The 14,723-nt window shown below is 38.4% G+C and overlaps 1 protein-coding gene across 1 annotated transcript in view; it reads left to right on the forward strand.

Annotated features, from left to right (window-relative positions):
- Positions 1-14,723, forward strand: part of KCNQ5 (potassium voltage-gated channel subfamily Q member 5) — a 122,942-nt gene that overhangs the window by 37,518 nt on the left and 70,701 nt on the right. The window contains exon 4 of the mRNA XM_037392966.1: positions 12,775-12,901. Within this exon, the coding sequence (XP_037248863.1) occupies positions 12,775-12,901 (127 nt within the window). The remainder of the gene's footprint in view (positions 1-12,774; positions 12,902-14,723) is intronic.

The following is a 14,723-nucleotide window of genomic DNA, read 5'->3' on the forward strand; positions in this document are numbered from 1 at the left end:
TCAGCTCCGCTCCCGGAGCCGACACAAACCTGCCCCGCTTCACTGCGCCGTACCCTGCCAGGGCTTCAGTTCTGGCATCTGCACAAGTACTGCTGTGCCTCTAGGTATCTTCTACTTATCAGGGAGCCTGTCAAGGCAAATGTGTTTAATATGTGAATTTTACCCTTAAAATGAAAGTTCTGCAGATAAGTTAAGTGCGTGTTGCATAGAGTAATGTTGGATTGTTACCTCAGTAATTAATTTGGTTAGATTTGTGCCCACAAATAATAAGCCTAATCAGTGCGAGAGCATCAGATAAAACTCCTTATACCTACAGTGATAATTATACTTCAGCCTCGTCTGTGCATACAACTTCTGGCACTCGAGTTGTAGCAGTGATATATCCCAGACAGACAGTAGAATAAAATCTACTTCGACATCAAAAAAACCACAAGCAGCTTAAGAATCCAACTAACACAGCAAGAAAATAATCTTTGGTGTATTGCTGATCTCTTACAAGTACGTTTGCTGGCACTTTATCAAATAGTAAACACAAGGGAAGTAAAACTTGGGCTGGGAAAGCAAAATCAAATCTTTTGGGGAAGATAGCCAAGAAGGAATATATCTGGAACTGGAGGTCGTTCACTCTCATGACCAAACTCTCTGTTTTAAGATCATTTTCAACTAAAGCTATGTGAATGTTCACTTCTGTTTGTTTGCTGTCAATTCAAGAAAATAAATAAAATCATTTTAGTTGGGCCACAAAGATCTGGCAAATTGAGAAGTCCAAAAAAAGTCTTGGATCAGATTAAATGCTTCATTTGACCTGGCATAAAATATTGTTTGTGTATTTGAGCATTTTAGAAATTCTGGCTTAAAAGTTAAATTGAGGCTGTAGGAAAGAAATGTAATTTTTATTTGAAGTGATAGCGTTCCATTTTTTTCATAATTTTCATTTTTAATCAAGCTGGAGAGATGGCAAAACTCATGGATTTCTGCAGGACTGGTTTTGTCAAATCTGTTTTGTGTTTTTCTCTGAAAAGGGCTGGGTAGAAAGCTCTACCCAGTTGTGCAGGATAAGGGCCTCTGAAAATGTACTCTAGGAATGCATTCTTCAGGTAGAAATAACTCCCAAAGACATAAAAGCAGACAGCATGCAGTAGATGAGGCTGGCTTCCACATGTACTGTGGTCACTTACATGAATCCAAAAGGAGCCTGTATCAAGTGTTTCTAGCAATTAAGATCTTCCTAATATTTCTCTCTTCTAGCATTTTCTCAGAAAAGAAACTTAGAGTATGAACATTGGTTAAAAAGCATGGGGTATAGCTGTCCCATAGCAGGCAAGCGCATATTCAATTTGTCTCTGTTCTAGGAGAGTGCATCCATCCACAGCTATGTAATGATACAAATATGTTACAAAATTTTAAAGCTGGGCAGAATGGATTTAAAAAAGGAGATGTATAGTGCTCAATTCAAAAAAGTAGCAATTCTCATGTTAGATTTATTGTCCCAGAAATTGAATTCTCTTGTGATGCTTTGATAAAAAAACACCAGACCTGGAGCAGAGGACTACTTGGATGGCTCTGGAGGACCAGCTAACAAGGCATGAAAGGAAAAACTGAATGATCTTGAGAGATTTCAATTATAGATAGATTTCTAATAAGGGTAGAGTATAGGCCACATGTTAGTGCCATTTTGTTGAGTCTTCTCCCAAGAGAAACAGATTAACTGATACCTGAGCTAAAAAGTCAGTGATTTTCAAGTTTGCTAGAGCTTGTCAAAACTCAGAAACAGTATTTCTCAGGAAATACTCATTTTCAATGTTTTTTTTCATCCCAAATCAAAGCATGGCTTTGAAATTTCAAAATTTCTGCATAGAAATCTCTGAAAAATTACGTTAGATATACAGCACTGATATCAAAGGCAGAAAAAAAGAGAAAAATGTAATGTTGATAAGGTCAAAGATTTCATGTTTTCCGTCTTTTTTTGCATTCATATACACTAATATTATAATAAGGTGATAACATTTCAACCATGCCATAATAAACTACCTGTTAGCTCTGAAAGAAGATATTCTTACCTTATAATTTCATGTCTTTGCTGATTAAATTGTTACTTTCCTATTACGTTTACTGATTTTCCCAAATCAGAGCTGACTGTTATTAGAAAAATTTGGACTAGATCTCATCACAACTGCTTGAGAATATTTGTGCAAACAGAGCAGATGTCCTACTGGACATGTAAGTGCTGGCTGCACTTCTCTGAAACTAAAAGTTATTAGGAGGAAGTCTGACAGAAAGCAAAATTGTAAAAGAAAAGGTGAAGTTATTTAAAAACATACCAGTAAATGTCCCCAGAGCTGTATTTCTTCCGTCAGAAGGCAGTGTTGGCACTCCCAACCAACCGGCAAAGCTCTAAATCAAATAAGCACACACTGTAGCTATGGAGAGAGATAAATATAACAAAAAAAATTATTTCCTAACAAAGGAACATTGGACCGCACATGAAACTGTAAAGGTATCAATATATTGTCAACAGTGCTGAGGATGATACACTTCAAAAACATCAGAGAATAAAGACATCTCAATACTGGCATAAGCCTGTTATTGATACGATTCTGGGCTTGATTACGTTGTCAGTAATGTTTTGTCCTTTCTTTTCTTTTATTCTGTATTAAGCAGAAATAACCTTTATAAAGAGAAGAATGAGAAATCACACATTGAATAGAATATTCTCTTGTATTTAAAAATGCAATATATTATAGTTCTGCTGGGAAAGCTTAAATGCATTTGATTACTAAAGATGACTAAAACAGTATTATTATATGTGATTGCAGTTGGGGCATAGAAAAATCTCATAACTGAATCACTTAAAGAAGGTAGGATAACTATGAATGGTTACCTCAAGTGCTACAGCATCCAACAGAAAATGCAGTGAAGGCAAGAGAGACTTTCAGAGTCGCTGCCAGAGCATTTCCCAGGTAGGCAGAACTACCAACCAGTTACACTCCAATAAGAAATCTGCATTTACTGTACAGTATTAAAATCACTGGAGTTGCTGCAAGTCAATGGCTGCTGGTTGAAATACAATCCATCACATTTTCCATTCCCTCTGAATGAACAGGGCATGTATAGAGAAATGGGTGGTACTATGCAGTGGAGAAAGATGGATGGACATAGCAAACCCACAAGCAGTATTAAATGTAATGCAACTCACGACCTGGTACAATTTTAACATTAAAATGACTAACCTGTAGTAAGAAGGCCAGTGTTGATTTTCTAAATAGATACATTATACTCTTTTGTATTCTTGTTATCTCTTCCTATATACGTAATTTCAAGCGTTAGTACGTGGTGGAATCATCCCTGGAAGCGTTTTAAAAATGTGTAGATGCAAGGCGTAGGGACATGGTTTAGTGATGGACTTGGCAGTCCTGGGTTAACACTTGGTCTTGATGACCTTAAAGATCTTTTCTAACCTAAATAATTCTATGATTCGATAAGCTGTTATTTAGCTTATCTTGTCCATGGTCCATTGTATATAATGGTCCATGGCATTATATGGTTATATGCAAATAGTCAGGCAAGAAGATACTAGTACTGCGAACAATCGGTTTCTGATTCCCTTTGTTTCCCAACACAGGGAGGACTAGCATTCAAAGGTGGAAAATGTGTTCTTAAGATGGAAAGGACTGTCCATCTTATTCAGAAAAGAGACTTTTAGCCAGCCATTTAAGGGGCCTCTTTATCTAGGATAAAACAGTATCTCTAGGAGGATTTTGAGATTGGGAGTGTAAAATGGGGAGGATTAGATGTTAGTGGTGGGATGTCAGGATTCAGATTAATAGAGGTATAATTCTTTGAGGAGGGCAAAGCATATCTCCTTTTAGGCTAATCTATACATTGTGCTAAAGGACCGAACCAGCTGTCCTTGACCTCCTTTAAGAACAAATGAGCAGCACTCCTTGCACAACTGCTCTTCTAGGTCATGTCTTCCTCCTGGTTTTATCAGTTTAAGTGATAACAAGGTGCCATGGGAATCTACTTTGAAGTTGTAAGTGTAACAGTTTCTATAGATGTAGATTTGTAATAGTTTATGCTAAACTCTGCAGTATTGAATTTCATGGGCTTTTTGACAGAGTTTGACAAGAATCTAAACTTGTTACATGGAGAGCAAAAGCTACCTCCTTAAAATAGGCAACAAACAGTTTAGACTGCAACAGTAAAAACGGGTAAATATCAAACTCTATCAGAAATCCAGACCTGACCCTTGTTAGGGAAATACGGATTTGCCAAATGGAAATTCAGAATAAGTCTCCAGAGGAAAGCCAAAGTACATGGTTATAAATAATACGTAAGGAAAAAGGTCTACAAAACACTAAATGTCAAAAGGAAAAGAATGCTGAAAAAGGCAGAATATCATTGATGTGAAAGCTGTTTGGAAACCTAGGGAACACCCACCATCTGAGTAACACACAGAAACCGCATTCCAGTCAGTCACTTTGCACGGATGTGACAGAACATGTGAAGACAAGGATTGCTACAGCCAAAATGTGAACCCTCCTCAAATGACAGGAGAAATCTCTTCACAAGATTCAATGTAAAAACTGTGAAGTCAAGCAAGTATCAAAATATAGGCAAATGTTAAAAATTTCTGTAAGGATCCACAGCAGACATACCTATAACACAAAAGTCCAAAGAGAATTTAATGTGTAGGTGACGGTAGATAGACAGACACACTCAAACCAAGTCCAGTCTTGAGGACCATGAACTGTGGGTGAGCTACGAAGATGAATTACCAAAATAAGTACTGGCCATTTTAGACTTGTAGACTTCCATGGAGTGCCTAAGGAAAGGGTGTATGCCATGAACAGGATAATAACTTTGGTATCAAAGCTGAACCAGACAGGAATTGGCTGATTGTACCATATGAAGATATGATCACAGGAAATTAATGTCTCACAAAGATATATGTATGTTTTTGAGAGGATGTGGAAGGGGGTGTTCTTTTCTTTTTCCAAGAGACCAAAATTCCATAAGCGTTGAAAAAAGATAATAGGAAAAACTGCAAAACACTCAGCAAATGGCAGAATTTGTAAAACATGAGCCTTGGTATACTGGCTTTCAAAGTCTAGTTATTGGACTGAAAAGAGGGGACAATGTCAATGTTTTACTGAACCTAAGGAAACTTATAAGGAATATAAATGTTTAACAAAAAGCATAAGATTGGGTACAGTGCCTCCCAAGTCCGGTTTGCTAAAAGTTGCCAGTTGTCAGAACACACTTTCTTAAAATCGCTTTCTGAAAATGTTTTACTGGAAACATTTCAGTGAATATCACCCCAGATGCCCATAGGTTTCCTGGTGGTCAAAACATGCATTGATGTACTCCTAGGGAAGCTCTGTTAATGAGCTTTGCAAACTGGGAAACTGCCAGAAGAAATCATTTTAAAAAGAACACAGCAAATATCATTTGCAGAGTCTCTAGGATTTAAAACTGCCAAACATGCTAAGACCAAACCCCTCCCATCAATACAAAATCAACATGGATACCAGAGCATGAAAGGGCTCGGAGCCTGTACTGGCTCTGACTCCCATTCTGCATTTCTGTTGGACACAGCAAAAGATAGCAAATTCTTCACAAAGATTTCAAAAGGAAGATTTGGGAGCTGTGTTGCTAGAGACATGTGCTTGACTGTCTGCCTGTAACGTGACATCAAAAATGTGACTATAGCAGAAAAAAATGCATGAAGAAATCACAAAGGAGAGGCAAAGGCCTGGGTACAGCTGTGCAGAGCTTCATCGTTTTCAATATGTGGATAATTTTAAAACCAAAATGAGACCATTTAATGCTGATATCTCACTACTGAGAAAGAAAATGTGAACAAACTCAAAGCAGGATATAAATGTTTGGAAAGTAGAAAATTTTTCTATAGTATGAGTTTTATGGCTATCTTCTGCTTTCGGGAATTCTCTCAGAAGCGTAGTTGTACCCGACATAAATAAATGACACGGCACAAAGCAGTGAGTGCAAATGGCTGGCAAACACCATCTTTAAGGGTGATCCTGTATCTGGGGAAAAGCAGGATAGACTTTTTCAGTGTTTGAAAAAGTGTTTTCAGTGATCGTCAGGGTCTTCCTAGAAGAACCATGTCCACCAAAAGCCAAAAGGAGTTTTGGGATGTGCTTTCCCGCATGTGCGCTGACATGGCAATCACAGCAACCATGATGGCCAGCGGCCAGGAGCTTGGCTGTCCCGTGCACCTCTGTGGCACTCGTTCCTGTGGCACCAGCAGATCCTCAGCGACTGGTCCATGGTGGTGGTGTGAAGTGGGTCTGCTGATCTGGGAAGGCAGAAGTGGGTCTGTCCTTCGTGGATGCTGAGGAAGGCTAGTGCAGTTTCAGTGCTAGGAATTGTGTATTGGGTCTAATACGGTAAATATTTGTATTTACTCTATAAGAGATGAAGAAAAATATAATTAAATAGCAGCTACATAATTCTAGTGTGTGCTTGTACTAACTGATTCAAAACAGGTTTTACTTGACATAAAGATTCTGGGCTTTTTTCTGCTGTAAGTGAGTAAAGAGACATGACTGATAGATGCCATTTCAAGTAATAAACACAAAAAGCTAAAAGAGGGTTGGGCAGCAGAAGTCCTATATAAGAGGTGGCTAATTAAATCTAAGCGTATCACTGGGATTTTAATATTATATCAATAGACTTGTAGCTGTGTATTAGATTAAAAGGCACAGAAGTGATTTCTCAATAATCCTCTATTAACATAAAATCAACGTGGGAAATCTTAATCATAATTTGGAAAAGCAAGTGTTGTCAAAGTATCACATTCATTATAAAACTGATAAGTGATAAAAGCGTGCATAAATTTCTTTTCATGCTTATTGTGTATTGTACTGGGATCTGAACTGAAGTCTCTGATTGCTATTTATGTGCCACTAATAGGGTTATGTTTTCAGATTTATGGCTGCCTCTCCCACTGCTAAACTGCAGTTGGAAAGAATTAAAACATTAGTTCCTTAAGTGTACGTATGCATGTGTAAGATGTATTTGTTAGCTGTTTAGATCAAAGATCTCCCTTTCTGATCCTGAACCAGGAATAATACAAATGTGTTCAAATTATACCATGATTTTAAATTATAAAGCATGCACATATTTGTATCTGCTCACTTTAGTCTGAAAACTGGCTGGTATAACAGAAGTACCTCTATTACTTTTCCAGCTTCTGCATCAAACCTTCCTCAAGTTTCTCTGAGACGGACTAGTGTTGTGCTCCCCCTTGCCTCCTGATAGTGTCTGTTTAAAGTGTAGAGTCCAACTCTGGTGCTCAGTACTTTCAATCAGTAGAGGGTTTTTTTCGCTTGAGAGAGGAATGCAGAAGCTGAGGTGTTACGTTCTTGCTTTAATTAAATGAGAAAACAATCTCATCCTCTTTGACCATGAATAATAAAGCATCGCTGTTTTAATAGTGTCAACTACTCATGTGTCACCATAAAGAGATTTTAGCAGCTGATAACATTCTTAAACCAGTCCGCTTTAAATTAAAGGACTAGAAAATGTTTATCCTCCCTCTTTTCCAACTGATTTGAAAACACTGGAAGTCCTTGTCTATGGGTTTTTAGGGAAGAAGGGACCCTTCCTGAGCACTATCAGATGACATAACTCCTCCTGTTCCTGCTGTTGGGAGTGTAGTGAGGCTGTGCTGATTTACACCAGATAAGCATCTGCAGTGCAGCTATGCTGCAGAGATGTTGTCTTCAGCAGGGAAACACTTGTGGCCTTATTAACGCTTATTTCAGGGAATTAATTGGATTTATTCTAGCCCATTTCCTGGGCTTCTGATGAAGTCACTTGTAGACCCAGTTCTTCTTTGAGTTCAAGGCAGGCAGCTCCTTACATCAGCCTGCAGCTGTGTTATCCTACTTCACTAGCCTTTAGAATACTTAATATAATTTCCATACAAGAAATATCTATTTCCATACAAAAAATGTAATTAAAACCACAGCAGAGCCATTGTCTTGTGGGCAGATTTCTTATATCCAAACCTCAGCTCATTTACGCGTTGCAAAGTAACCAGGAGCATCCTAGAAGAAGAGTACAGAGTGATCAGTTTTGGTCATTTCTCATCTCAAAAATAGCTCTGATTCCCAGAAATGACAGTCTACAACCAAAGCACCTGATTTCAGCAGCATCACATTATTTTCGGTTTTAATAAGCAGTTACATTAATGAACAAGAAAGCTATGATAAAACCACTTTTTTACTGTTAGAATGTTATGCTTAGGGAGATCCTTATCATTGACAAATACCTGATAAGCATATTAATGTAGGCAATTTCAACCAATCATCACTTGTACCCTAATTAGATAGGAAAAAAAAAATTGCTCATCATAGCTCGATTGTACTAAGTATGCTTGATTTAATTAATTATCAACCCTGTTCATTACAGTCCTCCAGGGCCTTTTGTTAATAGAAACCTGCTCTGGATGACCTCTTATATTCCTTTCCTGCCATCTGTGTGACCTGCATTGTTCCCATGGCACACACAGAAGGAAAAAACTTCAGGAGAACACTGGCGCTCCAGCCTCGCTTCTCCTGCATATGCATAGTTCCCTGTGACAACTGGAGCTGTGTATGCAGAACCATTTCAGAATGAATAGTTCATCAGTCTGGATGAACAATGCTTTTAGGAGGAAGACTTTCCACTGTCCGGACCACCAATGCATCTGCCATGTCAGTTACTGTAGGGTGGGTGGGTGGGTTGTGCATGCTGTGAGCTTAAATAGCCAGAAAAGTTACAGATTTGGTAACTGTGGTGCAGGACCAGATGCAGCTGTGATTGGAAAAGGATGACACTATAGGGGAAAAGGAAGAAATGGCGAAGGCCAAGGCATCCCTGCTCGACCTAGGAAGGGAGGGGTTGAGCTTCCAGTAAAGCTAAACTTGCCCATCAGTTCAAATATAGCTTTGCTGAATTTTGAAGGAGGCCAGATTTATCAACAGAGCAGGATTTTCCCATTCTGATGTAAATGTTGTTATTCATATCTCATAAGTAATCCAAAATTAATGAGGTTCTATCATATTATACGTAGGACAGAGATACTTATAATCCATAATTTCTACAGCAAGCCTACAAATCGTGAGGCCTAATGATTTTTTTCCATCACATGCCTTTCCAATTATGTTCTGATTTTCTGTTTCGATTGCTAAGGAACTAAAATCAAGTTATTTAAAAGCCTAGATTTAGGCTTAATTTTGTAATAAGCCATTCCAAATGAAATCTAAAAAAAAAAAAAAAAAAAATCTGATCTTGTTTGGGATGCGTCGTTCCAACTTTTGTCCACAGACAACCAAGAACCTCATGACTGTGCAGCTGCCATAGGAAAAAATAATGTCATTCCCTGGCCTACATTAACCTTGACAGAGATTGGACTTTACATTGTGACTGAGTGCACTGATTACTAAAACATTACTTTTTTCACAGTGGTGTGGGATTCTTTGTTTCTCTCTGGTTTCAACCTGGAACAATCCAAAATACATGAAGTACAAAATAGTGTGAAGAGTTCTGTTAAAATGCATTCACATTTTCTAGGAAAATCCTTTTCCTTTAGACTTTATTCTTAATGATATGTATTCCCTTCAAAAATTTGTTCGTTGAGGATGCAGGAGTCACCAGGATATAAGGATCATTTTGAAACATGGCTATTTCAGAAAGTGCAAAAATAAGTGTGAAACCTCATCTCCACTTTGTTCAATGTCTTTTCTGTTATTAAAGCTTATACTGTATTTTTAAACCTCCAGAAACTTGATAGGTGTGGAAGAAAATCATATATAGTGTTTTTCCAATCAGCAGTTCTTTCAGCATTCCAGTGCACAGAGCCATATTTACTGTATCTGAGTTCACTTACAATAACTACAGTGGCTGTTGTTAAAATCTACTTAAGCAGCACAATTTTCAGTTAATTTTGAGAGGATATCACTGTGCATAAATTCATAGAGTTGTTAGAAATAGTAACTGTTTTTCTCAAGGAATGAACAAAGATATTTCACAACATTTGTCCAAGAAAAATCTTATACCCATACCCCACCCTCCAAAAAATTTTTCTTTTTTGAGAAAACATCCTTTTGCTCTTTTTCTCTCTCAAAATAGATACATGTCCACAAAGTTTCTCTTTGTAGTCCACGTATATGCATTTGTGTGTGAGAGACAAATAGGATTTCTGCCTCTGACATGAGTACACCATGTAGTACAAGGACTCCCAAACATGCGCTTTCTGCACACAATGACTTTTTTCGTCTTTGGATAAGTGAGTAAGCGTAGCGAATAGTGATTGCTAATGGTAGTACAGATGATGAATACAAAACTGCATAGCACTAATAGGAACCAGAAGAATAAACTACGAAAAAAAATTACCTCTTTTCAACTTCTACCAGCAGTTTTGTGATACTAATTTAGCTGAATTGGAGCTGCAGACTAGTCCTTCCAGAATCATTATGTACTTTCTGTTCTTGCCAGTTCTCCATCGGAGGCCCTGCTGGGGTCTAGAGTATGAGAGGACATGCTCCTGTGTGTGTGTCCAGCTCCTGTAAGGCACCTGTGACAATTTCAGTGTACTTAGAAAGCAGGAGGTGTTTCTCATGCATCTGTACACACAGTATGTTTTCCAGGGAAATGACAAACCTTAGTCAAATGAAACGTGATTAGATTTTAACAAGGAAAAGGTTTTATTGGAAGAAAAGAATGTTTCATGTTTCTCTGGCATCCTTTCCATCGGTATCTCTTACCCCTGCCCCAAAGAAGGGACTTCATCAGGAGAATCTCATGTCAAATGGCCTGGAGGCCTGCCATCAGCTCCCATAAATTCAGAGACATCATCTAGCAATGTGTAAACCAGATTTGACAACTCATGATTGAACTACCACTATAAAAGTGGTAGTTAAATAACTAAAATACATAATCTTCCTTTTTTTCCAGTTGGCTTCTTGTCCATTTTATTCTTGGCCTACACAGAGTTTCCTACAAGGAAATGTACCACATGGTAGCCAAATATTAAGAATTATTGTTAGTATATGGAGAACTTTTTCAGTTTTGCACATAATCCTTTCTGAAGTTGTGCAATAGCTCTGTTCATGGAATTAAGTTGAAGTTTCTTGTAGTAGAATGAATAAAAAGAAAACCTTAACCATCACACTCATTTTTTCATGTGTTCTTTCTAACAAAAAATATGGCATTTTCTTTAGCCACATTTTACCAAAGGGACCTCATTGTGCTTTTGTGATTTAGGCATTCAATATAGGATTTACAAAACTGGAAACAAAGACACTGAAGAAGGTTCTAATAACTCTTTCAATGTGATGGAGTTATACAAGTTGACATGTTTTAGGAAGGAATACTGTTTTCAAATTGTTCTCTGACAGCAAAAGCAAATTAAATTCACAATGTTTCAGTGTAATGCCACTAATGATAAGCTAGTAAAGCACCATTACATGACACAATATTAATAGTGACGTTGGTTCAGGTAAATTAATGCCTGAGTTGACATATATATTTACAGCCTTATTAGCTTGTAGAGTTGTAAGGTCTCGCAGTCTGAAAACATGCAAACTGTTTATTGGGAAAAAGTCAATATTGGATCAACCCTTCCCTTGCAAATATTTTTCTATTTAATTCATTTGCAGTGCTTTCTTGCCAGTACCACACTAGTCCTCATCCTGCAGGAATAACACATTAATTGGCTGACAAGGAACAGCTTTCTCTTGGACATGGAAATACATTCAACTGCCAAATAAAATACAACTTTTCATCCTCTTCTTCTTGATGAACTGTTTAAGAAGCTGCTTCAAGTATTTTTCTCCTTCTTCTTGTGAACACACAAATTTTTATTTTATCATTTCAAAACCTATAATGTTATGGTGGTATTCCAGAGGAGTATCTATGTTTACAGTTCCATACCAGTACTATATCTCTGCAGATTATAGGAATTCAGATTTCCGTCAGGTATGGAGCTCCAAACTATTGCTCTAACTCTGTTGACCTCACTGTTATACTGAAAGATCTCTTCCAGTAAAAATTGCTTAAATACAGGTTGATGCTATTAAAATGGAAAGTCTTAAAAAAGGTTCCAATGTGAAAAGAAGCCAGACAAGCAAGGCGAGATTTTTAAATGCTTTCATTCACAAGTTGTCCAAGGAACATTATGGCTAGTGTGAACATTCATTTTACTGTCTTAGAAACAATTACATACCCATTGTATGTAATTACACTTGCATGTATCTTAACCTGATTCTGGGAACAAATTGATTTCCTAAATGCTTCTGCATCATCTCAATCACTTCACCTGCATATTGCCACAATGAGAATGTATCTACCAAAATATTCAGCCTTCAGACTGAGAACTAACTTTATGGATGTGGATATATAATGTATGCTTCACTAGCTGTCTAAATCACCTGTGGACTGATCCTCAATATCCGAAGTCACTGAGTATTTTGCTTTGATATATTTGTGTATGATTCAGTGCTTCAGTGTCTCATATTTAGTAGCCAATCTTAGCAGATATTTAATGTTGTTCAGGTTAGACTTGGACTATTCACTAGGAAGCTCCGAGGTCTGTGTTCTGTGGGTAGATGTGTAACCATCCTGGGGAGCAGGACCCCAAGTTTGTCTTGGGATCATCAGATGCTCAGGGTAGATTGCAAGACACACACGGTGGTCTTAAGTTTCCTGATGTTTCAGTGCTCTTTATCTGTAACAGGCATTTTTCTTATTTGCCCTTTCTAGGAATTTGTCATGATTGTTGTCTTTGGTTTGGAATTTATTATTCGTATCTGGTCTGCTGGATGCTGTTGTCGATACCGAGGATGGCAAGGAAGACTGCGCTTTGCAAGGAAACCATTTTGTGTGATAGGTGAGTGCCCCAGCTCTAGTTTATTTTAAGATAAAAACACCCGCTTCTGTTTTGCTTCTGAATGAAAACTACTGGAATCAGACTCTATTTACAGTAATCAGGTGTAAATCCAGAATAGGTCTGTGTCAACTGTCATTTGCCCAAGGCTTCTCTAGTTATAAAATCACAAAGTCCCTAAATACCAGTCAGTCCATATTTCTTATGTTCTCCTACAGCTGGCACGTATGTTGGAAGAATGAGGGGTTGAGAGCTGATCTCACTGAAAATCATGGGAGCTGGATACATTTAATGGACATATTACACATTTTGTATATACATGCATAGATGCCATGCACATATGTGCATATGTTGTGTTCTCCTTATGTCACCTCTGTGGTCAGACATGTATACACTGCAATAAGTTTGAAAACCTACCTAGAAACATCTGACAACATTGGTGCTGACTGCATGACGTCCAGGTTTCTGCTCTGCCAATGACTGGCATAGGATATATCATACATCTTCTACAACTATTTTGAGAGACTATTCCTCCCCTTCTTTGCTGTAGAAATTGTCCGTGAGAATGGTGAATAGGCCCACAACCAGTCAAAACCCTACTTCGAAAAAGAATCCGCAGGAAAACAGTTTCCCAATAAAGGCAGAAATCAGGGATAGCTAACAATATCATCTGATAATTTCTTGGTTTTTCTAATGGTTTGGAGGAAGTGCTTTTCACAGAACATCTGTGGAACTTCAGGATATCGGTGTCCCAACTTCTCTCTCAACTTCCTCCTCTTCAGCCTTTAATTTCATCTGCCTGTATCTTAAATTAACTTATAGATAACTGGGATAGGAAACACATTCTCCTGTGCATCTATAGACAGCAGATAGCACACAGAGTCATGTGCTTGTAGCTGGGTCTACCCGTGGGTCCGCTGAGACCTACACATGGGTCTCAGTGTGAACAGTGAATAACAAAGTGTCACCCTGGTCTAAAAAAGAGTTATGCTGTGTCCCATGGCACAGCAGACCGGTGTGCTGGTTAGGGCTAATGTGTAAAGCAAGGGTTTGCCTTCTGCCTCATTCTCTGGTAAATACACACCTTCTCCCACCAAGGAGTCCCCACAATGGAGAAAGGATCTTTAGCACGAGGCACGTGAGTAGGTGGAAAGGCAGGTATTGGAATTGGCGCTTGTTTTGTGGCAGGCAAGCAGGGGAGGTACCTAATGTAACCCTGTCCAGTACCAGGTCACCATCTTGCCCCAAGATTCCCATGACTAGCCGAAAGTGGAAAGAATATTCAAAAATCTTCCCAGCCTTTACCAGCCACCCGTCAAGGGAAAGCTAGAAATTCAGGCATTCGCTCCCCCTGGCAGCAACAAACACGGCTGCCATCCTTAACCAGACTTACCATTATTCCAAGATTTTGTGGTGCACCTGAAACTTTGCAGCAGTCAGGTTGTGTCAGCACACAATCATAAGAAAGCACTAGACTGACAATTTAGTAAAACTAACCTACTTCAGCCATTTAGAACTTACTAGAAACACATAGATCTTTAAAGAATGTGAACTTACTAGAAGCATTAGACATCCTGGAGTGGTTTGCTGCTCTCCCAAATGGTGGTGTGTGGAAACTCTAGCAATCTGTGCAATTCAGCTTTTGTTTCTCCTCCCTTTCCTGTCTCCATTCAGCTGGCAAGTTTTCTGCCAGTGATTAACTTCAGTCTGAGGTGTTGATCCCCAGAAAATGTTCTTCCTTGTCCAAAACTCTGCAAGTTATCGTGGGGTGACTGATGTAGATTTTTCCCCCTTTCCTTTAAGCAGCTCATAGCTACCCTCCTAC

This window comes from Falco rusticolus, chromosome 6 (assembly GCF_015220075.1).
Source record: "Falco rusticolus isolate bFalRus1 chromosome 6, bFalRus1.pri, whole genome shotgun sequence".
In the NCBI taxonomy this organism is placed as follows: Eukaryota; Metazoa; Chordata; class Aves; order Falconiformes; family Falconidae; genus Falco; species Falco rusticolus.